Raw genomic sequence first — 27,422 nt, 5'->3', positions numbered from 1 at the left:
AAGTCTTTATGTCCTTTGATTCTTTGTTTCTTGGTATGAATTGAAACTTGTTCCTGTCTTAATTAACCACTCAAGAGCACAAGTTAAATACCAACAAATTAATCAAAGTCCATTAATTCCTTAATCATCAAGGTTTGTTATCTTTAAAATTATTTAGGGATTTTGCCTCAACAATCTCCCCCTTTTTGATGATGACAAACCTATGATTTAGGATAATGGATTTTGATTATATATATGAGGAGTTTCAGAGCTGAAAAATTTATTTTGATGCTCCCCCTCATTTTTATAATTCATGCAGTGAGTTTTTAAAAGCTTTATAAAGCTCCCCCTCACTTTTATAATTTATGGCATAAATAAAAACATTCATATTTGAACCAAAATCATATTCATTCTCATTGATATTATGCATTCAGTACAATTTTATGATTCCTATGGTTCAAAAACAAAAAAGAAATTATAAATGCATATGTGATCGAACAAAAGGCAAAAAGGTGAAGTTTTAAGAACTTCAACCAACAAGTTTTGATCACTGACCTATTTAGGGCCTTAACCTAGAAACTTAAAGACATAATTATAATTATCATAATTATCCTAAAGCTTCTCCCCTTTTTGTCATCTGCAAAAAGTTAAGGAGGTACAAGACAAGACCAGAGAACTAAGGGGTGGAATCCCCAGAGTCAGAAGAGGGCTCAGAGTCAAATACACTAGGATCTTCAAAAACAGGAGGGTCCATGGCAAGACCAGGAGCTTGAACATCAATTGTCCATTTAGCTAGCACACAAGCAATCTTATGAGTCTTAGTGGAGACCCTAAGAGCCCTGGCAGCCATTTTCTCAGCTCTGGATGGTTTAGCAGAGGGAGCAGGAACAGATGCTTCAACCTTTTCCTTAGAAGGACCATCTTTGGTGACAAAGGTATCCAGAGATTCAAAGAGGTTGGGAATGTTTGGCAGTTTGCTAGTGTTTTTGTTTGTGACTGGTGGTGGAGAAGGTACCACATTTGGAGTGGGCAGAGGAGAAACAAAAAACTTTCCAACTTCTGATTCCATGGTGGAAGTGGAGAAATTGAGATTCTGATTTTGAGGAGTTTGTTGAGCCATGAGCTGGACTTCAGCAGAAGGTAGTGATCCTGATGCTTGAGGAATGGGGTCAACAGACATTTCATTTTCTTGAGGCAGATTTGGTTCAGCAGTTGCGTTTGTCTGAACATTCTGAACTATGATTGCAGGATTTTCTTGAAGTTCCTGAATCATTTCCTAAGTCTCCTGAAGCACTTCCTCATTGTTATCAAGCTGTGCATCTTGGTACACATTCAAATCAGAGCTGGGATCTTCCACATTTAGATCAAAACCAGCTTGATTTTCTTCTTGCTCAATCTCTTGAGAGTCCATGTTATCATGTCCCTCACTCATCCTTTGAGAGATAAGAATTTCAGCCACATCATGCATGTCTTGGTCATCTTCCTGAGATGCTTCTTCAAGATCATCAGCAACTTTCTGAGCTGTTTTCTCAGTATTTTCTTCAACTCTATCAACTTTCTGTAGTTGATCAGCATGTGAAGCAGTAACATTCTGAACTGCAGCAGCAATGGTTGAATCATTTTTCTGAGGTTCTTCTCCAGGGTTTGTAGCAATCTTGGATGCTTCTTGAGTTGACTCTTCTCCTTTCTCATGAGAGACAATTCCATCTTGGATCTCCCTTTGACCAGCAACTTCATCTTCCTTCAGAGATTCCTTAACATTCTGATCTTCTGCATGCTGTCTGAGAATGTTCTTTGCACATTCTGCAACTCCTTGGAAGAGACTAACAACTGGGGGTTCATCTTCCTTTGGAGGAGAATCAGCCATGTCATCATCAGAGGCTTCATTTTCTTCTTGCCAATGAATACTTGACAAGTTCCTGACTTTTTCAAGTTTTCTCTTCTTTGTTACCTTAACCTTCTGATCTGAGTGCCTTTTCACAGATCCAGTAGTTTCTGAGGCTGTAGGAGTTGGCATGTTTGAGGTGGTTATGTGAAGTTGAGCTAGAGTCTTTGAGGTGAATCTCATGAAGGTGTAGTCACCTTCTTCTCCTTCAAGATCAACTTCATTAGGGATTCTCAAAGCTTTTGAGAGGAATTCCTTGGTAATCTTGATTTCTACTCCCTTGACAGTGGTGATGAGCATCTTTTCTTTCTTCTTATCCTTGATTCTCATTGAGCTATAGAACTCTCTTACTAAATCTTCAAAGGTGAGGTCTTGGAGGGACACAAAGTGGGTCCATTCTTGAGAATCAGTGTATTCTCGTAAGTTCCAGTTTTTCTTCTTAAGATCAGCAAAGTCAAAATATTTTGCTTTGCTTACTGGTCTTTGAGATTGTTTTGCTTCCTTCTCAGCTTTCATCAAGGATGCAATCAGTTTGACATCCTTCCCTTTTCCATGCTTGGGAGGGTCAGCTTCTTTCTCTTCTTCTTCTTCAAATGAAGTGGAATTCTTTTCTGAAGGTTCAGATGCTGGAGGAGTCTCAATCACTTGAGTCTTTCCTTTCTTCTTCTTAAACTCAGCTTTTGAAGCCTTCATGAACTCAGAGAGAGTTTCGTCACTATCATCCTTTTCTACGGAGTCTGTGAGATCTACGTGAGAAACCGTTTTGGTTTTGGAGGATGAGGATCCAGACATAATCCTTGAGGATTTTCTAGTTGCCTTAGGTTTAATAACCTTCTTTTTGGTCTTAAGTTTGGATGATTTGGTGTTTTTGGAAGGTTCAGTGATTGGGATAATTTCGTCTGGAAGGATGGTGTGGACAGGGGTTTCGTTCAGAGGTGATGAGTTTGATTCAGCAGCGGTTTGAGATGGTGGTTGAGAACGAGCAATAGGGGTTGAGTCATCTTCAGACAATGGAGATGTTGTTTTGGTTCGAGCCATTTGGGAACGAAGACAAAGACAGAGTTTTTAGGTTTTTTGGAGAGAGAGGGAAAGAAGGAAATGAAAAAGTTTGAAGTGAGGAGTTAGTGAAAGGAGTAGTTGGATATATAGAAGTGAACGTGTGAGAGTGGAGAAGTGGAAGAAGTTTGATGATGGCAGTTTATATGGGGAAAGAGGAAAAGAAAACGGTACAGAGAGGAGAGAGAAAAAGTAGCCGTTAAATGAGGGAAGTAGAAAAGGTGTAGTTGACCTTTTTACCATTACCTAGTGGTTAAAAACCAAAAAAAGGTTCCTTTTAGGTTAGCATTAAATGCTAGAGATATGGAAGGATCCTAAAAGAAGTAGATAATCATTTTATAAATGAATTATTTAATTTATCAAGAATGTCAGTTCTGAACCTTTTTATCAGATGCGAACATTCTGAACTTGGTTGACCATTCTGAACTTTGCAAACATTCTGAACTTTGCAAACATTCTGATCTTAGTTGAACTTTCTGATTTTGGATCAGAGAGCATCAAGGGGGTTGGTCTATGGCCCTTAGTGTTTACAGTGATCAACCTTTGTTGGGATTTTTCATGATTAACAATTTTTCTTTAATAAAATTGAATCTATCCTCAACTAATGGTTTTGTAAAAATGTCAGCTAGTTGATTTTCAGTATCAACAAAGCTTAATGCAATATCCTTTTTCTGAACATGGTCTCTAATGAAATGATGCTTAATTTCAATATGCTTAGACCTAGAATGTTGAATTGGATTTTTAGAAAGATTAATAGCACTTGTATTGTCACACATAATAGGAACATTTGTGTACCTTAGTGAATAATCTTCCAGCTGATTTCTGATCCACAAAACTTGAGAGCAACAACTTGCTGCAGAGACATACTCAGCTTCAGTTGTGGAGAGTGCAATGGTGTTTTGCTTTCTGCAAGACCATCCAATCAAAGCTTGTCCCAAGAATTGACAGGTTCCACTTGTACTCTTCCTCTCAACTTTGTCTCCAGCATAATCAGCATCACAATAGGCTACAAGATCAAAACTAGAACCTTTTCTATACCAAAGGCCAAGATCAGTAGTACCTACTAGATATCTAAAAATCCTTTTAACTGCAGTTAAATGAGATTCTTTTGCACATGTTTGAAATCTAGCACATAAGCCTACTGCAAACACTATGTCAGGTCTGCTAGCAGTCAAATATAATAATGAGCCTATCATGCCTCTATATTCTTTTTCAGAAACAGATTTTCCATTCTCATCTTTATCTAAACTTGAGGATGGATGCATAGGGGTGACCATGATTTTTGCCTCATTCATTTTATATTTTTTAAGAATGTCTTTGACATACTTTTCTTGACTGATGAAAATTCCATTTGGATGTTGTTTGATTTGTAAACCAAGGAAAAAACCAAGTTCACCCATCATGCTCATCTCAAATTCACTTTGCATGAGATTGGAAAAGTCTTCACACATTTTTATTTTTGTGGCACCAAAAATGATATCATCAACATAAACTTGGACAATGAGTAAGTCTGAGTTATGAGTTTTTCTAAAAAGTGTGGTATCAATTTTTCCTCTTGAAAATCCATTTTCAATTAAGAATGTGCTAAGTCTATCATACCAAGCTCTAGGAGCTTGTTTAAGACCATAAAGTGCTTTGGTTAGTTTAAAAACATGATTTGGTTTTTCTTTATCTATGAAGCCAGGAGGTTGACTTACATAAACCTCTTCATTTAGAAAACCATTTAAAAATGCACTTTTCACATCCATTTGAAAAAGTTTAATGCTTTTATGAGCAGCATATGCAAGAAGTATTCTGATAGCTTCTAACCTTGCTACTGGTGCAAAGGTCTCATCATAGTCAATACCTTCTTGTTGATTGTAGCCTTGAGCAACTAACCTTGCCTTGTTTCTGACAACCTTACCATTTTCATCAAGCTTGTTTCTGAAAACCCATCTTGTTCCAATGATGGTTTTCTCTTGATTATTTGGGACCAGGTTCCAGACTTTGTTCCTTTCAAACTGAGAAAGTTCTTCCTTCATGGCCTCAATCCAAGAGTCATCAATAATAGCTTCATTGATTGACTTGGGTTCCATTTGAGAAATCATTGCCATGTTGATATCTTGGAAGGACAATCTGGTTCTTACACCATCAGTTGTGCTTCCAATGATTTGATCTATAGGATGATCTCCTACCATTCTCCAGCTTCTGGGTGGACTTTGGAGAGTCTGATCCTGAACATTCTGATCATCTTCTTTCTCTACTTGACTGTCAGTATTCTGACTGAGAACATTCTGAAGTTCTGACACTTCTGTGTCTTCACTTTCTTTTGGTTGAGAATGTTCATCATATTCATTAAATATGACATGCATACTAATTTCAACTGTCTGGGTTTTTAGATTGTACACTCTATAACCTTTAGAAGTTGTAGAGTATCCTAAAAAGATAGCTTTATCTGATTTAGGATCAAACTTACCCAATTTTTCTTTATTGTTCAGAATGTAGCAATAGCAGCCAAATATGTGAAAATAAGATATGCTAGGTTTAATGTTTTTTCCAGAGTTCATATGGGGTTTTATTAAGAACTTTTCTTATTGAAACTCTATTCAAAATGTAGCAAGATGTGTTAATGGCTTCTGCCCAAAAGTAATTTTCAACATTTGATTCATTTAACATTGTTCTAGCCATTTCTTGCAAAGTTCTATTTTTTCTTTCAACAACTCCATTTTGTTGTGGAGTTCCTGCACAAGAAAAATTATGTTTAATACCATTTTCATCAAAGAATGTTTTGAAGGATGCATTTTCAAATTCTCCTCCATGATCACTCCTAACTGTGATGATATTAGAACCTTTTTCATTTTGAACTCTTTTGCAAAAGTTTTGAAATGCTTCAAAAGATTCATCTTTGTGTTTTAAAAATAGAACCCATGTAAATCTGGAAAAATCATCAACAATAACAAAACCATATCTTTTGCCATTTAGACTTGCAGTTTGAACTGGACCAAAAAGATCAATGTGAAGAAGCTCTAAAGGTTTCTGAGTTGAAACAAACTCAATGGTTTTGAAACTACTTTTGACTTGTTTTCCTTTAACACAAGCTTCACAGATCTTGTCCTTTTCAAAACTGATCTTTGGCAAACCTCTAACTAGATCAAGTTGAGAAAGTTTAGCAATGGTTTTCATACTTATATGACCAGTTCTTTTATGCCAAATCCATTTATCTTTTTCAAGAGAAATAAAACATGATTCAGCTGGCATATCATTTAAATCTAAGACATATAAGTTCTTTCTTCTTGATCCAGTGAAAAACAACTTGTTAGAGGAGGTCTGTCTTATTTCACATATGTTAGGTTTAAAGATCACTTCAAATCCACTATCACACAATTGACTTATGCTAAGTAGATTGTGTTTCAAACCTTCTACATACTGAACATTTTCTATTTTAGCAGAGTTAGGCTTACCTATAGTACCTTTACCTCTGATCTTACCTTTGTCATTATTTCCAAATGTCACCAGTCCTCCATCCTTCTTTTCAAAGGTCAGAAAACAGTTCCTGTCACCTGTCATATGTCTAGAACAGCCACTATCCAAGTACCATGGCTTTGTTCTTGCACCTTGAGTCAGGACCTACATTTGACAAGACAAAAACTTTAGGTACCCATGTAATGTTGGGTCCTTGAGGGTTAGTTCTTCTAAGAGATCTTTTCTGATTGTAACTTTCTGTCTTGTATGATCAGATTTGTTACAGCAGGAACACATCTTCTTAGCTTTCTCAGCCTTTTGTGAACTTTCTGATCTATTGAGATGAGAACGTTCTGAACTAAGATTAATTTTATTTTTTTTAATAAAATTCTTCTTATGAAAGCATACAGACACATCATGTCCTAATTTATCACAGTAAGAACATTTCAGTTTCATTTCAGCCTTTTGAGGTACAAAACTTATAATAAGATTCTTGTTTGGATCCTTGAATCCTAAACCAGATTTTTCATCACTTTTGCTTTGTGATCCCAAAATGTTTTGAAATGTTTCTGTAGACTTTATGAAACATGTAAGATCATTTTTTAATTCCTCAACTTCCTTTTTCAAAAGAATGTTTTCCTTTTGTACCTCAGAAGGTTTGGAATGAATGTTCTTCTGTTTCTTGTTTAACTCTCTTTGTTGTTCAGACATTTTAAAATGAGAGTCCTGTAAAGTTTGTATAATTTTTCTAGATTCATCATATTTGTTTTGAAGTTCTTCCTTTTCTATTTTTAGTTCAGAAAGTTCCTTGATTAATGATTGACATCTATTAGTTAAGAAGTTAGAATCATATAAAAGACTATCAAGTTTGCTTTCAAGATCTTTATATAGAGGATGAGTTTTATAGACAATTACCTCTTCTTCATCATCTGTTTGAGCCATCAAACTTAAGTTGGCTTCCTCATCTTCTTGTGGTTCTGTTTCTTCCATGTCATCCCAAGTGATCATGGCTTTCTTCTTGAAAAGTGGCTTTCTTTGCACCTTTTTAATGTCAGGGCATTCACTTTTGTAGTGTCCAGTTTTGTTGCATCCAAAACAGGTGACCTGACTCTTGTCAGCTTCTGATCTGGTGTTGTTTGTGTTGGGAAATTTCTTCCTGAGTTGATTTCTTCTCATCATCATTCTTTGTATTCTTTTGGAGATTAGTGCCAGTTCATCTTCAGCTTCTTCTTCATGAACTTCCTCAATTTCTTGTGTTTCTTGCACATCATCTTCAGTTACTGATGAGGTTTGTTGAGAGGCTTTCAAGGCAAGTGACTTGACCTTCTTCACTGGTTTGTCTCCTTGAAGTACAACTTCATGAGCTCTTAGTGAGCCAATGAGATCTTCCAGGTTCATAGATTTTAAATCTTTAGCCTGAGTAATTGCAGTGACCATAGGTCTCCACATACTTGGAAGGCATCTCAATATTTTTCTGATTCTCTCATGAGTGGAATATGCTTTTCCAAGAGATCTCATTTCATTTACTATTGTAGTAAATCTGGCATACATCTCATCAATGGTTTCATTTTCACTCATTTCAAAGACTTCAAACTTTCTGACTCCAATGTCAATTCTAGTTTCTTTGACATGATGTATTCTCAAAGTGTCCCATACCTCTTTGGCATTCTTGCATTCATCAACTCTTTCACTTTCTTCCATGGTTAGTGCACATGATAAAAAGAGTCTAGCTTTAGAGTTTAGTAATACCTGAGCTTTTTCATCAGTTGACCATGCACTCTTGTCTTTGATGGTGTCTTCTTTGGTCTTTGGAACAAAGTCTCCATCTGTGATTACTGACCACATGTCATTGTCTTGAGATCTGAGAAAGAGTTCCATCTTGCCTTTCCAGAAGTAGTAGTTTGATCCATCAAAAAGTGGTGGTCTGTTTGATGATCCTCCTTCAGCTATGTATTTGACTTTAGACATACTTCCTTCCTGAATCTTTTCTCTAACACTTGTTTAAGTGTTCAAACCCTTAGAATCGGGCTCTTGATGCCAATTGAAGTAAATAATATAGTCACAAGGAAGGGGGGGGGGGGGGGGGTTTGAATTGTGACCCTTTTAAAATTAAACCTGTCACTTAAAATTTTATTCTCAAGTTGAAAACTTGGAATGGTTAAGTTAACTGACAGACTTCAGAACGTTCTGAAGTGTTAGTCTGAAGAACAGTTTAAACAGTTAAGTTAATTAAATGTGTTTGTGTGTGTGTTGTGTTTACTGAAATTAAAGAGTAAAGAGAAGAGAAGAAGGACACACAGAAATTTATAGTAGTTCACCCAATGTGGGCTAGTCTACTCCTCACAGTTTTGTGAGATTTTCCACTATGATGCTTGAGATAACTTCTCAAATCCTGCACCGTACAACTCTGTTCACCTGAACAATTACACAACCTGTATTCTCTAAGCCTCAGCAGGCTTGCACCTTTCTTGCTAAGTTACCTACTTAGACTTTACACCTTTCTGCTCAACCTAATACTTTAGTACCCCTAAAGCTAGATGAGACTTTGTTTACAATTTGTATGGAGTTTGTATGGAGTTTGAATGATACAGATCAGACAAAAAAGAAATGAAGGAAGAGATTTATCTTTAAAAAGATAAGAGAAATATTGATGTACACTTTGAAGACTTCTTGGAATCTTTGTGATGATCAATGTTTTTGCTAAAGCTTCAAACACTCTTATGCTGTTTTCTTGTATGCTTTGCAAAGGTGTGTGTTATGATGAGGCCTTGATCTCTTTTTATAGAGTTTCTTGAACCTTTGTAGCCGTTGGAGAGTGTCCACTGGTCTTGTGCCACGTGTCATGGGACCCACCAACTTACACTTGAATTCTGGGCAAAACTGATATACTTCAGAATGTTGTTGTGTTCTTGAGAATACTTCAGAATGTTGTTGTGTTCTTGAGAATTTTCCAGAATATTGTTGTGTTCTTGATGATCTTCATCTGGGTTCATGTGAATTGACGGTCAGATGTGCATCTGGGCTTTTTGCAGATGAATGTCACATGAATTTCTGGGTTGTACTTGAAGATTTGCTTTGTACGACTTCAGAATGTTCCTTGGTCAGATTTTCTTTGCAATCTGCCTTGGAACAAGTGCAGGATCTCATAAAGTGGAGCTGTCACTTTCATTCCATGCTTTAGGGGATTTAGTTTGCTTTGTACAGTACCAACTCCCTTATGTGTCGAAATCTTGTTGAAAAAGATTTGATCTTGCTTTTGTCTTTGCCTTTTTCTTTCCAACAACTATACTGTTCATGTCAGAAAAAGCATGGAGCAGGATCGAACTTTCTGAACTCAGGGGACTTCAGAATGTTCCTTTTTGTTTCACTTAGGATGATTTGTAAGACTTTCATTTGATGTAATCAAATCCTAATAGTGAAACATTTATGAAGTGCAGCTTAGAAAACATCTAGGATGATATTCTTGATGGAATATTCCTGATGTTTTGTACTTCAAATGTTCATAGTCTTGAATGAACGTTGAAGATGCCCTCTTTGACTTTAATCAATTAACTGCCTTTATTCCTTGATTGATATTAGTCATTGTACTTTACTGGGCTTTTATTTAAGTCACGTAGACCTTGCATGTTCTTCATTTTGTTTATGAATATCTGGGCTTGGTTCTTGATGTTCATCATGAACAACCTTCTGAACTCTGTCCAACCTTCTGAACTCTTTTAACTTTCTGAACTCTGATTGAGTTCTTAAGTCTTTATGTCCTTTGATTCTTTGTTTCTTGGTATGAATTGAAACTTGTTCCTGTCTTAATTAACCACTCAAGAGCACAAGTTAAATACCAACAAATTAATCAAAGTCCATTAATTCCTTAATCATCAAGGTTTGTTATCTTTAAAATTATTTAGGGATTTTGCCTCAACAGTTTTATCCTGGAGGCGGCGTGGTTGATAGTCTACCTTGCACAACTTTGGGTAGTGCCACGAAACGTCTTAAAGAGAGCGACCTGGTCGTGACTCAACCTAGTAACAACTTCGGTAGATGATAGAATTTGGAAATTCAATTTTAACAGTTTGGAAATCCAAAAACAACATGAAGTTTATAAGCAGAAAAGCATTGATGGTTGTCTAATTGTTAAGACAAAATTTAAACATGTTCAATCCTCTACTCATCACCATTCAAGCAAGTCCACTAACTTCAAAGGGAAATCAAATGAAGCAAAAACAAGCACTGAAGGTTGTAATAAGAGCAATATTTTTCCTCACTGCCTTTCTTTGTTGTAATTTCTTTACTTCTTACATTGAATTCACTATTCACTAACAAAACCAATTTGGATAAGCTTAAGCAATGTAACTCTAGGGCACTCTCATACACAGAAGGTCCAAAATCAAGCTCTAACGCTCGTGTAAAATCACGCCATTAATGAAATGGGTGGGACATTTTGCATCATTTGGAACCAAGGAACAACCTCTAAATCCAAACATGAATTCTGGGTTTTCATTTTCTGCTGCAGATAACTGCAGAAGTTTTTTCGGCAGTTAACTGCAGCCGGTTTACTTCTGCGGCAGTTAACTGCCAAAGGGGTATTTTAGTCATTTACATGTGTGTCTCAGCTTTTGCACATGTGTCAACAACAATTTTCCAAGGTATTTCGGTCGAAACAGTTACGTTGAATTGTAACGTAGATGAATACTGTTTTATAGGTAAACTTGGTGTGTGATGTGTAAGTTTTTATCGATGTGGGACTCAAGAGTGCTATAAGGTGGGTGGAACTTTCTTTCTCTCGTTTTTCTCTCCAAGAGGTATGTTCTTTTTCATTCTCAATTCAATTCTCTTTTCTAAGTATTATTATTATTATTATCTCAATGGTGGGTCCTTGGATGAAGATGCTTATATAGGTTCATTCATTCAGTATAGAAACTATAAGCCTTTTCATTATCTCATTAGTTTAAGTCATGGCATTTTATATCAAACCAGATCCAAAGTTTCTAGCTGTTTTTTTGGTCTTTGTGTTGAGAATTTGTTAGAATGACGATGATGATTTTTATATTAGGCAATATAAGCTCTCAAAAGTGAATAAGAAACCCTTTTTTATATTTTTTATTAGGCAATATAATAAGCTCTCAAAAGTGAATAAGAAACCCTTTTTAAAAATGTTAAATTTCTTCAAAAAAATCTTATATTTCAACCAAAAAAATGCAGTACAGTAAGATTTTTTTTTTGGTCAGGTCAAGTAGTCTAGTGGCTGGATTCACACACATAATGTGTGAAGAAGTGGGGAATCCGGGGTTCGAACCCCGGCCCCTGCACAAATTATCCCTGGTAGCTACCAACTGAGCTACACTTACGGGACATGCAGTACAGTAAGATAATCAACACTTAGTTGATATTGTAGGAGAAATTGACTTTGAATGGCGCAAGAATGATGAAAATCACACTTGAAGGGGAAAAAATCGCAAGAGCATCAGTTGGAAATATGTGTTTTTGTGTTGCTGTTAAGTGACTTAAGTCATGGAGCATGAGTTAACTCACCCAGCGTGACTTATGTTTTTGGTCCCTATAAAATTGGGAACTTTTAAGTTTAGTCCTTACATAATTTTAATAGTTTTTTTAGTCCATACGAAAATAAATTACTTATAATTTTAGTGCTTTCAAAAATAAAGTTTGTTTAATTATCCTTAAACTCATAAATTTTTGAACGATTTTTTTGAGACAAGTTTAGAACACTATGAAAGGTTTACATACTAAAATTTAGAATTTTCTAACGTGAAACAAATTAAATATGAATTTTTTAAAACATCAAATGTTAAAGATAAAAGTAACAAAATCTGGATATAGAAATCAAATTTTACGATAATTTTTTGCAGATGAATTTTTAGTAATGTTCTTAACACGTCTGTAAAAAATTGTTTAAAAACTTAAGAGTTTAAACATAAATTAAACAAATTTGAACTAACTAGGGACTAATACTGAGCTCAGTGAAAAGAAATTAAGGACTAAAAAAACTATTAAAATTAAGTAAGAACTGAAAATGTCACTATTTTATTAGGACAAAAAACATATTTAACCATTTATATTATCAATATAAGGTTAACATGGCAATTTAATAATGGTCACATACAAATTTATTACTCCAACAACTTAAATTTTATGATTTTTGTAAAAATGATATTGCAATAAGAGAAGGCAAAAAGTATAAGTACAGGTTTTTCTTTCAAAAAAAAAAAGTATAAGTACAGGTTTTGTTAATAATTTTTAGTAATGTTTTAAAATATTGTCATTAATCAGCATTACTTTTCTCCAAAGATTATAAATGAAAAGCATTAAAAATGCATTAACTTAACTTAAAATCTCTGAAGAAAAAAATGCCGATCAATGATATTGCAATAAGAGAGGGCAAAAAGTATAAGTACAGGTTTTGTTAATAATTTTTAGTAATGTTTTAAAATATTTTCATTAATCAACGTTACTTTTCTCCAAAGATTATAAATGAAAAGCATTAAAAATGCATTAACTTAACTTATAATCTCTGAAGAAAAAAATGCCAATCAATGGCTAGTGATAAATAACACTAAAATCAAAGGGACAACTTCCTCACCATATTACATGGGTCCCCACCCTCGATGTGTGTTGGATAAAATCTAGACTCCTATTTTATAGGAAAATATTCTTGTATGTTACTTCACATTTCCGATGTGGGGCTTATGAACTAGAGTTCCTTCTCTGTTTCTCTCCCTCAGCTATTACAAGTGCAAATCATAAGATATTCTACAAAACTAGATAATTTATAATTTATGCTCCTTGTTTGTTTTTAACTTTTTATAACTATTATTACCGAAGGAGTGAAAGTGAACTGATAGAGAAACTTGTTCAGAACATTTTGACAAAACTAGATATCTCATTCTTGTCTATTACTGAATATATCTGATTGGATTGGAATCCCGTGTGCATCAAACTACTGAATTTATTGATGATCAATCAAGCAAAGTTTGTATGATAGGATATGGATATGGGGAATGTGTGGCTCCAGGAAAACAACAACAACAAAAGCTATATACGATTAAATCCATAATAAATTTAAGGGTAGAACAAGTTTCATTGAAAGTATTCGAGAAGTTTGTGATAATAAATAATAACAGTAAAGCGATTATTCAATTACAACACCAACTTCAGATCCACTGAAAATAAAGGATAAGATACATAACATTGAATAGGGTAAAACTAAGATCGAGTGAAGACTACAGGGACAACGGGCTTTCACCGTACTCGAGTGAAGACTACATTACATTGCAAACTGTATTGATTATTAGAACTAGAGATGAATGCCTTCTCAAATCACTTAGTGCTGACCATGTTTTCACAATGGGAGAAATGGCCGAAAACCACTCACTTGAACTTTTCAGTTGGCATGCTTTGGTCAACCAAGTCCTAGAGACGATTTTAGTGAACTCTCTAAAAAAAATTATGCTTATTGCGGAAACTCCTTGGTTGTTACTTATCTGAGAGGACAAAACAAGAATGGAGAAGTGCATTATCGAAGTTAGAGAAAATTTCTAACGATCAAGTGCAACAGAAACTGATAATCAGCTTCGATGCTTTAGAAGATTATACGTCAAAGGATATATTTCTTAACATATGTTGTTTCTTCATTAGGAATAACAGAGCTGATGTTACAGAGAAACCTACATGGCTATGGACTTCATGCTGATATTAGAATACATGTTCATAGAGCGCAGCCTCGTACAAGTTGAAAAGAATAACAAGCTTCAAATGCATGATTTGCTACCAGACATGGGAAGTGAAATTGTCGTTGAAAGTTCGGCCAAAGAGCCTGCAAAGTCCTACAACTATTGTTACAACACTTTATTTCGCATGACTCTGATATAGTTCAAAAGGTTCAAGTTTTTATTTTATTTTTACTAAAGGTTCAACAAGTTTTTTATTTTCTTGACATAGTTCTAGGACTTATTTTCATTAAGTTAGGCAAACATTATATATGGTACTATGTTTACAACATTATAAAAAGATTTTTTTACAAATTTTAAAAAAAATTAACACTATTAAGAAAAAATTATTCCATAAATAAATCCTTTTTCTTATTTACATATAACACTTGAGTCATTTATCTTTTTATTTTTCCGTTTAGGTCCTTTATCTTTTAAGACACTGACTATTTAGTCCTTTATAATTAAAAGAACAATGAACTGGCTTACCACATCAAATTAATATTCTTAATTTTATTTTTAAATGATTTTTTCAATTATAAAAATGAAACCAAAAACAAATAAATACAATCTTCTTCAAATCATCATCTTCACTCTTGATCTTCTTGTTCAAACCCATAAAAAATAATTACTCAGATTAATAGAAATGATGAACTATCATTTCTTTTCCTATTGTGGCTGTTCATCTGCTACAATTTTGTGCCAAGGATTTGAGTTTTCTCATCACCATACCCATGTTTTTCTGATGAAGAAGAATTTTTGGTTTATTAATATGACTTTGATTTAAGTGGAAAGAGATAATGTACCAAGGTTTTTTTTTTTTTGTGGTTTCTCTATGTATTCTTTTTCTTTTAAAAGGAAAATTGATGAAGATATGTAATATTGGTGTTTCCTGCATTTTTATTAGAGCCAATACAATTTGAAGAATTTTATTAGGTTTGATGAAAAAGAGGATGATGAAGATTGAATATCAAGAGGAATGTAATGAACATTTGAAGAAAATAATTTAGTTTTTTTAGGATAGATTTTTTTCAACGAAATTTTTTATTAAAAGGATAAGAAGATAATGAACCCAAGTAAGAAAAATAAGATAAAGTAATTTTGTTTAAAATTAATTATAAATAATTTTTTTAAATGACAAATAACAAGTTGAATTAAGAGAATTAAATATTAAACTAAGGATAGATTTTTCATCAACACTTAAATGCAAAAGATACAATTTTAAAAAAATTTAGTTTTTTTAATTATATACACAATCATTATTGCAATATTTGTTGGCCTTTACAATACAAAACAATTATTTAAAAGTGTAATAACTTGTAATATCCAACAAAAACCGCAACAATGAGCGATATAAAACTAAGAACAAAGGGATAACTTCATCATATAACATGGGTCCCTTTCTTCAATGTGTAAATAGTTAGATCCACACTCTTATTTTATAAGAAAATATTCCTCTATGTTATTTCACACTTCCGATGTGGGACTTCTAAACTAAAGTTATTTATGGTATACAAGTGCAAAGCAAAAGTTGTTTGTCCTTCAGTGGTTTAGAACATTATTCGACGGTTATCTATATCATTTGACTGGTTTGTCCTATATTAAGCTAAGCTAAATTTCATTACTCAATATGTATATCATGGTTTTATTAGTTTTAATTCTATATAAATTGCTAGTTTATACTGCACTTAGCATGTTTTAAATCAGATTTTTCTGTTGTGAATTTAGAATATTATTCATACGTTCTTTGTGCAAGCAAAGTTGTATACATAGTTTATACTGACTTAACAATCACTTCATTGAGATGCTACCATACCGCCACTGCTGCTGAAACGAACGGCTCGAAATAACTACCACTGCTACAGAATATGGTTCTGATCAATGGATAAGAACCAACAGCTGCTCCAATTTGAGTAACAAAAGCTTTACATTCACAAAATATAACTTGTCAAATAATTTTTAAAACTACTACAATTGGGAATGTTTCAAATTAGATTTTGCTGCAGTAAGCCTTCCTAACACTCTTCAACTGTATTACGGCAAATTTGTTGAGTCCAGTCTTGTTAAGTATCATGTCGTTATGTTGGTTTTATATTTTGTAACTATTTGGAACAAAATAATCTTGGATCAGCTGTTTCAACACTAGCATGTGACGTGAAACGAGATATTGTTATCTTTAAGAAGGAAGAAAATAGAGCTGAGAGAGAATGTTCAACTTTAAGAAGGAAGAAAATAGAGCTGAGAGAGAATGTTCAAAAAGGATTAGTATTGTTTCCTATTTCTTATCTTGGTCCAGACTACGTCAGAATCAGAATGTACCTATACTATGTTTCCAACTATGGCACCACACAAGCAGTGGCGGATCTTAGTATAGACCCATGGGAGCCATGGCATCCCCTGGGTTTTCAATATATACTATATTAGGCGTCTTGTAGCAATTAGTTTCGACTGTCGCAGTGGAAAGGTAGTGTAAAAACCCCCCCAGAGGTCGCGAGTTCAACACCCACGCCTCTTCTTTTTTACATATTTCTCTTGTATTTTTACATAGCTTATTCAAAAAAAATCATGTTTAGGGGGATTCGAACATGCATCCTCCCACTGCTTTCAAAGCACTTAAACCATTAGGCCAGGAAATGATCTTTTTAACTTTCTGAAGCCGTTTAATATATTTCATAATTTTTTGGCACCCCCAACAAAATTTCTCAAGATCCGCCACTGCACACAAGCTTTAAGAAACTTAATGTCACATAATCCAACAATTTGTCTCTGCTTCTCTATACTTTTACACGAAACAACATTCTCTATATACGATCCTTTCCATTCACCGGCCTGCCATTAGACCATACCCCAACGCGTTACCATCCAGCGCATTTGATGAGTCATGGTCCCAAATTATTTGAGATGCTACTATTGCTCCAACATGAGGATACAAAATATCCGACTATTATCTTGTCAGAGAAATTTTAAGAAGTAACTTTGTAACTTTGAGGATACAAAATGTCTAACTTTGTAATTTTATAATGAACGGTTATGCCGTCATTTTGCAATTTGTTGCCAAGTTCAGATTGATCAATTATTTTTTGCAAAAGCAATCAAATATGATTATATGACTGTTAAAGAAAAAGTACTTGAAATGATGTTAATAAGCTTGTTATTCCATCTAAAATGCTAAAACTGTTAAAGAAAATGCTTCATGATATCATTATTACGACATTGGAAGTAGGCATTTGCATTAAAATAACAACATTACTAAATAACAATCATGAGCAAAAGTTGATTTACATTAGACATCAGAACCGATCATACTGTCTATCAATGTCCACTGTCAAGAAATTGAAGAAGCACTGAAACATTTAGCCAATTGATTCTGGTTTGGCCAGAATGATGCTGCTGGAACCTTTTATTTGAAACTTTAGTTCTCCTTTTGTTTTATGTTTTTGTTTTTCAGTTGTTTCCTTGTTTTTTCTAGCCTTTGTAACCAAAAAAGATCTTCCAAGTAATAAATTGTAAAAGATTAGGAAGTAATTTAAAAATTAGCATCAATCCAACATAATTTTCATCACTGTAATACACATACACCTTAAATCATAAATTATGATATCTGAGTTAATATAAACACTTCCACATATACAATGAACAATATGAACACAAAGATCAAGTCAGTTATCAAAGTCAATTCAGATCAGGCATATGACTTGCTAGACAGAAGAAAAAAATCATTAAGAACTTGTGTTATCATGTGATTTATGTACATGTGTTGATTCAATTACTATGTTTTAATAACTTATAACTTTTTACCACTTGTACATCAGAACAGTATGTCTTCTAACAATTGATACATCTTCCAATCAAAAGAACCTTCTAAAACAAGTGAGTGTATGTTGCTAACTTATTCCTTAGTGTTTTTACACCCACCTAAAAACATTATGAGACTATTAATTATAGAACCAAAATAAAATTCATAAATAATTTAGGAGACCAAATATTCAATTTAGCCAAAAAAATAAAGGGCCTCTAGAATAACAAGTCAAATTAAGATAATTAAGCATTAAACTAAGGACTGTACCAAAAATATAATAAAATTTAATTTTTAGTTGGTTTAATTATATACAATCATTATTGCAGTCATCCTTTTGCATTACAATACAAGCATTTACATAATAATGCAATCACTTGTAATCGCAAAGAACAACCACAACAATGACCGTTATTAAACAGTCAAATCATGAGGACAACAACAATATGAGATTGAGTCCCCAACTATGAATTAATAAGTGATATATTATATACTCTTATTTTATAGGTAAACCTCCGTGCCTGTTTCAACACATACTCGATGTGGGACTAGTTGTGGTATACTACATGCCCTGAAGAGAAAAACCAAAGTTTTCAGTCTAAACTCATCCATAAGGTTGCAAGAAAAGATGAAACTCCAATATTTAAAGGAAATACTAATCCAATTCCAAATCCAACAAGAAGCAGGAAGGTTTATCTCTCACACACACATTTATTTCATACACTTTTTCAAATTTGAAGTGGTAGTCACATGTAATAATTTAGTTAGCTGTACCATTTTTTTATGATAGTTAGCAGGTGATGGAGCAAGTTGTGTGGCCTATAGGTAAAGTGATTAACAATGCAAATTTAAAGCAATTCCTATCGGTAGAAAATTGTAGCAATGTTTATACAAATATGAATTGTCAAAATATTCAGATATAAATCAGAATTCTGATTCAAATAGTTGTTAAATATAGGCATAAGTGTCTCACATGTTCTCTCTAGTAAGATGATTCATTCAAGTTTCAATTATTTTACCTCAGTCCTCTGTTTTACGCCTTTGCTGGTAGAGATTCATTAACTGTAGAAGTGTGTACCAATCCATGAATTTTAGAGTGTGTGGAGAAGACAGATGAAGCTGTAGAAGTGTAGAAAAAGAGAGGGTTATATGAACATGTGATGATTCATGTCACACTTTGTTTATGGTCTTTATCTAAGCACTTTGCTTATAGTTCATGACTTCATGTCAGTAATATTTATTTTGAAAGCAAAACGAGTAGGTTTCGTACTCTTACCTTAGGGTTTGTAATACCATGAGCATTTTCTCAATTCATTCTGCATTCACATTGATCTTGCAAAGATGTCATCTGCTTCTCCATTGTTTGTAATGTGATTTATGTTCACCCATGGCTGTTCGTGCTGATTGAGCTTTTGATTTTTCTAAGATTTCGTTTCACTGAGGTATGTGATTCACCATTGTGTTGCTTCTTCGCGGTAAGGATCTAAACTGAAGCCATATAATATATTAAAAATGTTGCATAAACTGCAAAGAAAAATTGAAGACATGTTAGGGCTGCATAAAACTTAACAGAACAAAAACGATCAGTCAAGCTTATTTAAAGGTTTGTCCATGATATTAAGCATTTTTCGGCATTTTAGCCCATGTCTATATAGATAATGAAAGGTTAAATATTTTTCATTCTTTTTAGGTTTATCTAAATTTTACCAAGTTTTTTTTTTTTTTTTTTTATGGTTTCAAGATCCATGTATTCTTTCTTTAAATTATGGATTGAAGATGAATTTTAAAAGGAAAATTGATGAAGATATGTAATGTTGGTGTTTCCTGCATTTTTATTATAGCCAATACAATTTGAAGACTTTTATAGGTTTGATGAAAAAGTGGATGATGAAGATTGAATATCAAGAGGAATGTGATGAAGATTTGTAGAAAATAATTTAGTTTTTCTAGGTTAGATTTTTTTTCAATGAAAGTATTTATTTAAAGGGTAAGAAGATAGAGAACCCAAGTAAGAAAAGAAAAAGATAAAGTAATGTTGTTTAAAATTAATTATAAATAATTTTTTTGAAATTACAAATAACAAGTTGAATTAAGAGAATTAAATATTAAACTAAGGACATATTTTTCATCAACACTTAAATGCAAAAGATACAATTTTAAAAATTTTAAGTTTTTTTAATTATATACAATCATTATTGCGGCCATTGCAGTTATTACAATACAAAACATTTATTTAAAAATGTAACCATTTGTAATATCCAACAAAAACCGCAACAATGAGTGATATAAAACTAAGAACAAAGGGATAACTTCATTATATAACATGGGTCCCTTTCTTCAATGTGTAAAAAGTAAGATCCACACTCCTATTTTATAAGAAAATATTCCTCTATGTTATTTCACACTTCCGATGTGGGACTTCTAAACTAAAGTTATGGTATACAAGTGCAAAGCAAAAGTTGTTTGTCCTTCAGTGGTTTAGAACATTATTCGAAGGTTATCTATATCATTTGACTGGTTTGTCCATATTATGCTAAGCTAAATTTCATTACTCAATATGTATATCATACTTTTATTAGTTTTAATTCTATGTAAATTGCTAGTTTATACTGCACTTGGCATGCTTTAAATCATATTTTTCTGTTGTGGATTTAGAATATTATTCATAGCTTCTTTGTACAAGCAAAGTTGTATACATAGTTTATACTAACTTAACAACTACTTCATTCAGATGCTAACATACCGCCAATGCTACTGAAACGAACTGCTCGAAATAACTTCACCAGCTCAAAGACAGGAGCTAAGGACCCTGAAATATTCTAAGAAAATCGACTCCCTAACTAGTCAAATAATTTTTGCAACTACTGCAATTGGGAATGTTTCAAATTAGATTTTGCTGCAGTAATAGCCTCCCTAGCGCTCTTCAATAGTTCACATCTACAACTATAAACTCGTTCAAATTTGTTGAGTCTAATCATGTTAAGTACCATATCGTTATGTTGGTCTTTATATTTTGTGAATTTCAGCAGGTTACAACTAAGGTACGAAAAAAGTTTTAAAATTTTTTGACCAAACCATAATGTCAGAGATTGTTGGTTTGACAGAACCATCATAAATGAGCGGGATAGAGCATCGGCTGCTAAATTGTCTCGGTCGGGTATATATTCATTCACAAATTAAAAGCCAATGAACTTGTGAACCCACCCTTGTTGCTCAGGTGTTTGAATAGTTTGGTCCGGGAGTGACTTCAGACTCTTCTGATCCGAATTTTGCCAAAGCTTCGGTGATGGCAAAAAGTTCCCTAACATAGGCCAACTTGTGTTGCATGCTAGAGGTCAGTTTCTACAAAAAAGAAAGCTATAGGGTGTCGATTCTAACTCAAGATAGTTCCTATACTGGAGCCAGGAACATACATCTCCAACACAAAGACTTGAGAAAAATCTGGCAAAGATGGAATCGATGCTCGCGTAATGGCCTGCTATAAACATGAAACGCTGTAGTAGCTTCAGAACTCCACGCAAATATCCTTCTTTAGTAAGATGGTGAGGGGAAAGGCAAATGATGCATAATGCTTCTCAAATCGACTATAATAATTGGTCAATCCCAAAAACTCGTGGAGCTACTTGATATCGATATGTAAAAGCCATCCAGACACTGCCTTAACCTTGGATTCATCCTTTTAAACCCCTTGACCAGAGACAGTATGTCCAAAGTAATCAACCTTGGTGATGCCAAAAGAACACTTCGACGTTTTGGCATATAAACATTGGATGCGCAGTAAACCTCTAGTAAATGAACAACATGAGCAGACCAAGATGGACTAAAAATCAGTATATCATCACAAACACACTAGGACATATTTGTGCAGAAGGTGCTTGAATACCTGATTCATGAGACTTTGAAACGTAGTCGGGGAATTGGTGAGGTCAAAAGGCATGATTAGCCATTTGTAAAGCCCATGATGAGTACAGAAAGAGGTTGTGTCTGTCCTCCGGTGTCACAAGGATCTGGTGAACCATAACGCAAGTCCAGCTTCGAAAATGACAAACAAGGGAGAGAACAAAAGGGCTTGTAGTCAACATTTCAGCCACCATCAACTCTATTTGTGCTTCTTGGCTTTGAGGATAACGGTACGGTTTAACCTTGGCTGGATTACTATCTGCCAACAGAGGAATAGAATAAGGTTTGAGTGAAGCTACTACCACTGATCCGAGGTTTGATTTCTTAGATATGTGACTTTCAATTTATGATTACAATTTGAATTGATTTTCTATCAAATTTGAAGAATTTAGAACTTTTCTATGCTTCATTCACTGATTCCCCATCTGGCCATCAAATCCAACCACACCTTAGAAAAATAACAACACTAAAAAAATTAAGGCAATGTTTTCTCTTTCTCACCACAACCTCCAAAACAATTCAGCTACTTACTGCCTATGATTCCTCTTCTAAATAAGTTAACCTTTGGTGAAAACATCGTAAAAAGGTGTTTTTAAAAAAATATTGAATACATAGTATCAATCTTGCTTAAAAATTTGAAAATGTTATTTGGAGGGAGTGGAAGTTGTAGATCTTACATGATTTGGATCATCTGGAGGAAGGGCAGTTGTTGAAACCTCATACATGATATATCACCTTTTTGAATTGTATCGTATGATATCGAGAATTGTAGTAGCTAAATAATGCTCTCAAAATTAATACTCTACTGAGCATAATCTACCTAATATCATCTTGCTGGAATAAAGTCTAACGATATTTTCTTAAGCAAGAGAAAGGAATCATACTTTAATACTTTTAGCAGGTCATGCGCACCCTTGGCCCCGTCGGATGCTTGGATTCACTCGGTATTTCACATTGCAAAACTCAATCCGTATCATGGAACTTTGCCTACTCAGATTCCTCCGCTCTTTTCTTCAGCATACGAGGATCAATCTCCGATCCTGACCGTTCTGGATAACCGTGTGTTGTGCTATGAGATAGGAAGACGACATCAGCACCCAGTGGAAAGGGTTGTCAGAAGAAGATCCTATTAGATGAGATCCGCTTTCTTAGGAGAAGGATTCATAACAACTTCACTGTAAAAATACTCAATGAAATGAGCAGACCACAAACTCAGACAGATTATCAAGACCAGAAATAACAAAAAAGAAAAAGGATGACTAAATTTATATGGTTATAGTATGAGAAAAATACTCATTAACCTGCAAGTAAACAAGACACGTAATAAGCGCTTATGTGCTCCAGAGATCACAGTTAATTGAGGAAGTTAGAAATTAAAGGTAATGGGAAACAACAGTAAAACTAATACTCCCTCCGTTTCAAAATGAGTGTCGTTTTAGGTGTTTACACACATACTAAGAAATGCAATGATTAAAAGAAAGATAATGATTATTTTACCAAATTATCCTTATTAACTATTGGTTAGTTTTAAAAGTAATATTTTGGAAGTAATGTGCAGAGTATTAATTGGAGGGTACAATTGAAAAGAAAAAGTTATTATTGCATTGGAAACTGAAAGTTTCATTTTGAAACAATTTTTTTTGGCTAAAACGACACTCATTTTGAAACAGAAGGAGTACTACTTTTTTTTTGGTTACAAAGGCAAATAGTAAAACTAATACTACTAACATTGCAACATCATCAAACATTGCTAAATGCCCCACATCGAATGTTTGTACACAACATATAGGAAGATATACCTATAAATTAAAATAAAATAAAGGTGTATACCTTTTTACAAATATCTTACCTCCCAAATATCTTTGGTGGATATATCTGGTCATTGTTTGGTTGTTTTTGTAGGAGATTATAAGTGATTTCATTATAAATGCTTTTGCATTTCTAGTCACTTGTAATCTCCAGTAAAACACAATTACATAATGATATGATATTAAGATTTAGTTAAATTATTTAAAAAAGCGAAAAATACATTTATCTTAAACACGAATTATATTCATCTTCCTTCTTATTTTAATACTAGTACGGTGTCAAGCAAAAGAACGATATTTCTTTACTTTTAAAATAAAGGCTTAATTGCACTTTTGCCCCCTATCTTTTATCAATTGTGCGATTTTGCACCCCATCCTTTTAAATGAGCGATTTTGCACCCTCTCTTTTGCCCCCTTTCTGATTTGATGGTCCCTCTTGTGTTTCAATGATGATGTGTCTAATTTTGATGAGGTGTCTTCAATAAATGTTGTCCATGTGTGTAAATTGAATTTTGAAAAAAAATAAAAAATGAAATAAGGAGAGAGGAGGGTGTGGTTAATTACGGATTGCACCCCAACATCACCTACAACATGATTAACATGACCACCTGCACCATGGTTGCTGTAGTAGCCATCACCTCCGCCTCCACGTCCTCTGTTGTTATAATTGTTCCTTGGATGATAATTTTCAGGCTGATCATGATTGATTGTATTCCATATACACCTGATGATTGGTCAGCTCATGTTGGACTGGTACCGCCTCGGCTGCAATTTCTACTTCTACTTCATCATGCCAAAATTATGCATACCTTCTAAAACTCTCCTTTAGGATCCGACCGATCATATCCTTGTCCTTGAGAATTTGCAGTTCCTTTAGTCTACATTTGGACAATATTTATTGAAATAAAAAATTAAATAAGGGAGAATCCATGGAAAAGATCAGAAGTTAGAGAATTAGGGATTCTAATTTAGGCGGTGTGGTAGAAAATGTGTGGGGGCATATGAGAAGGGGCACGTGACCTCTCTCCTTATTTTATTTTTTATTTTTTTTTTTAAAATTCAATTTACACACATGGACATCATTTAATGAAGACACGTCATTAAAATTGGACACATCATCATTGAAACACAAGAGGGACCATTAAACCATAAAAGGGACAAAAGAGAGAGTGCAAAATCGCTCATTTAAAAGGATGGGGTGCAAAATCGCACAATTGGCAAAAGATAGGGGGCAAAAATGCAATTAAGCCTAAAATAAATGAAAAATATTATTCTTTTTTTTTTTCCTTCTTTTTTTAACTCAAAACTTAAATTTGATCCAAATTAAAATCACGAATCCATCCAAAAACACTGAAAATCACATTGCAGGAGTTTTGCGGTATCATATATTTTCATGACATTCCAAAATGCTAATTATTTATAGAAATAATGTATATAAAAGCTATCTCTTTGTTTTATGTCTCAGAGAGGAAGTTTATTGTTATAGTTGAAACAAATGAAAAACACAAATGACGAACACCATTCAAGACATAGAGACCTACCACAAAGAATAAACTTTTGAATACATGTGAGATTCTCAAGTCATTCCTACTCTTAATTATGTAAAATTTGATATATTTAGAAGGACTAAAAACATATTTAACCTTAATTTAGCTTGTTGAATAGAATTGGCTTAGATGTATTTTATCATGTAGTCTAACCATCTAATTGACCCTTCTTATTAGGATAGAAAACTAGTAGAAAGCTGCCAGCTAATTAACAAGAAAACTAATCTTTGAAGCTTATCTTCCCCCAACCTTATCCAAATAAAAAAAAAAAAAAAAACACAAAGTTGATTTGTCTAATATAGATGGAGGTGAAAGGTAGTTATATTTTGTATTCTATGGGTTCAATTGTTGCATACTTGCCGTGAATTATGGTACAAGGTAATTGTAAATTACCAAACTGAAAATGCTGTGAATATGATCTAATGGATATTCTTTCAAAAACAAAATTATCTAATGGATATATATAAGTAGAAGAACATTTTTTTTTTGAAGAAATATGTACAAGAATATATATTAAGCACATAAAACATATATAAGTTGGAATTTATATTTGAGTAGTAAACTAACATGTTATTCCAGACATTAACAATATTAGACAGTGACTCGTTTTGTACAAGTCGAAAATTGTTTCAAATTGCAAGTCATTTAGTAATACGATTATGCCCTTAATTTTCTATTATTTTATATTTTTTCAAATATTTAATTTATCTTTCTCCATTTTTATCTCATGGAAATAATGAAAGTAATTTACAAGTATTCTCTTACAAATACCGAGGCTACATAAGTGATTTAAACAAAAAAAATAAAAAAATTGGGGTTGTTTAAGTGATTTGATTTTTGCATGATTTAAAGGACATGGATATTAAATGTTAACACTTAAAATCCAAATCCCTACAAATTGTAAAAATCAATCACCAAAAATTAGCAAATCCGAACAGTTTGTTTTATTGAATGTAAGTATACAAGGTCTTTGTTATATGTAAATCTTTCTTTAGATTGTTGCAACACTTTCTATGTGGGATTGTTTTAACTCTGGATTGCTATAAGTTACTTCTTCCTTCTACTACTCAGTTTTTGCATCTCTCCATGTAACTAACTTACAATCTATTACGACCTTCCCAACTATACATTCTCTAATTTCGTTTGTAAATTGCTAAGTTTTTGGAAAGAAATCATTGATCATTCATTGGCTTCGCTTTTGTGTTATTATTCAAGAGGTTTATACTTTTTCATTATCAATTCTCTTTTCTTAGCATTATTATCACAAAGGTGGGTCCTTACAAATTTAACATGTGATTTGGATGAAATTGCTCACTTGATTATTGCACTATATAACAAGTAATAGCACCTATGTAAATTATATGGTTTAGTGCAAGTAAATGTTAGAATTTCTTCTAATATTTTGTGGGCTACAATCAATTGTTGATTTTGGTTTTAATAAAAACGGACTGATGTTGTGATATATTTGATGATGCTTAGACCCTAATAAAAGTGATCAATAGATAATGGGCTTTTGGGCACTTAATCTGATTTGTGTAGAAACATAGTGTAGGCCCAAACACTAGGCCATGATGGGTGGTACCTAGGGTTGAACGGTTATAAATAGAGAGGTTAGGTCCCCTTTGCCATCGTTCTGCTCATTAGTGGTTTGCCCGATTGAAAACCCTAAGTCTGGAGCATGTGAAAGACAAAGGAAGACTTTGTCCCAAATCTCGGCGACTTCGGTAATCTCAAATCTCGGCGACTTCGATAATCATGATTTCTAAGTAAGTGTGTTCTAATTTCATATGATAACTCGATCTTGATGAATTAATTCTTTTACAGTAAAACCTTTATTTGGGATTCATGTAAAGTGGATATAGTTTGATTTGTTGTCCTTCATCCATACCTTCATATCTTTTACAGTAAAATATTTGCTTGCAATTTCTTATGTAAACCCCTATAAATGTATTGCAAATTTTTTTTCGCCTATGCTTTATAAAAATCCTGGCTCCGCCACTGCTAGTGAGTATATACTTCTTGTAGCTGACTTGAAAACGTTTTCAGAAGGGAATTATAGATACCAAATTGATCAATGTCATACTGTCCCTAGCTAATTTCAGCATGTCTAGTATGGACTCTTTTAAGTAGTTTTTGTTGGAACATGTGTGGAAATTGAGTAAAAAGACTAAACACAAATTCCCATGTTGGGTAGAACTAGTGTTGTGTGAATTGAAAAAAGTGGAAGTCCCACTTCGGATGGAACACACACATTAGTAGTGTTTATATAGTGGGGGTGTACCTCTAATAGGG

The 27,422-nt window shown here is 33.5% G+C and overlaps 1 protein-coding gene and 1 long non-coding RNA gene across 2 annotated transcripts; both read right to left on the bottom strand.

Moving 5' to 3' along the window:
• Positions 1-1,255: 1,255 nt before the first annotated feature.
• Positions 1,256-2,902, bottom strand: LOC146918141 (uncharacterized). The gene has a single exon (XM_085722003.1). The coding sequence runs from the start codon at positions 2,900-2,902 to the stop codon at positions 1,256-1,258; it is 1,647 nt and encodes a 548-aa protein (XP_085578129.1).
• Positions 2,903-18,135: 15,233 nt separating this feature from the next.
• On the bottom strand, positions 18,136-23,512 carry LOC146918140 (uncharacterized). Its single transcript, XR_015014254.1, has 4 exons — positions 22,660-23,512; positions 21,759-22,034; positions 19,152-19,399; positions 18,136-18,994 (listed from the first exon to the last, which is right to left on the bottom strand). It is a non-coding gene; the product is annotated as an uncharacterized LOC146918140 (long non-coding RNA).
• Positions 23,513-27,422: the final 3,910 nt, after the last annotated feature.

Source organism: Medicago sativa, chromosome 6, assembly GCF_051527215.1.
Source record: "Medicago sativa cultivar Bolivia chromosome 6, Bolivia_mono, whole genome shotgun sequence".
In the NCBI taxonomy this organism is placed as follows: Eukaryota; Viridiplantae; Streptophyta; class Magnoliopsida; order Fabales; family Fabaceae; genus Medicago; species Medicago sativa.
Note: the sequence above shows the minus strand (reverse complement) of the source record. Positions and strands in the feature narration are given on the sequence as shown.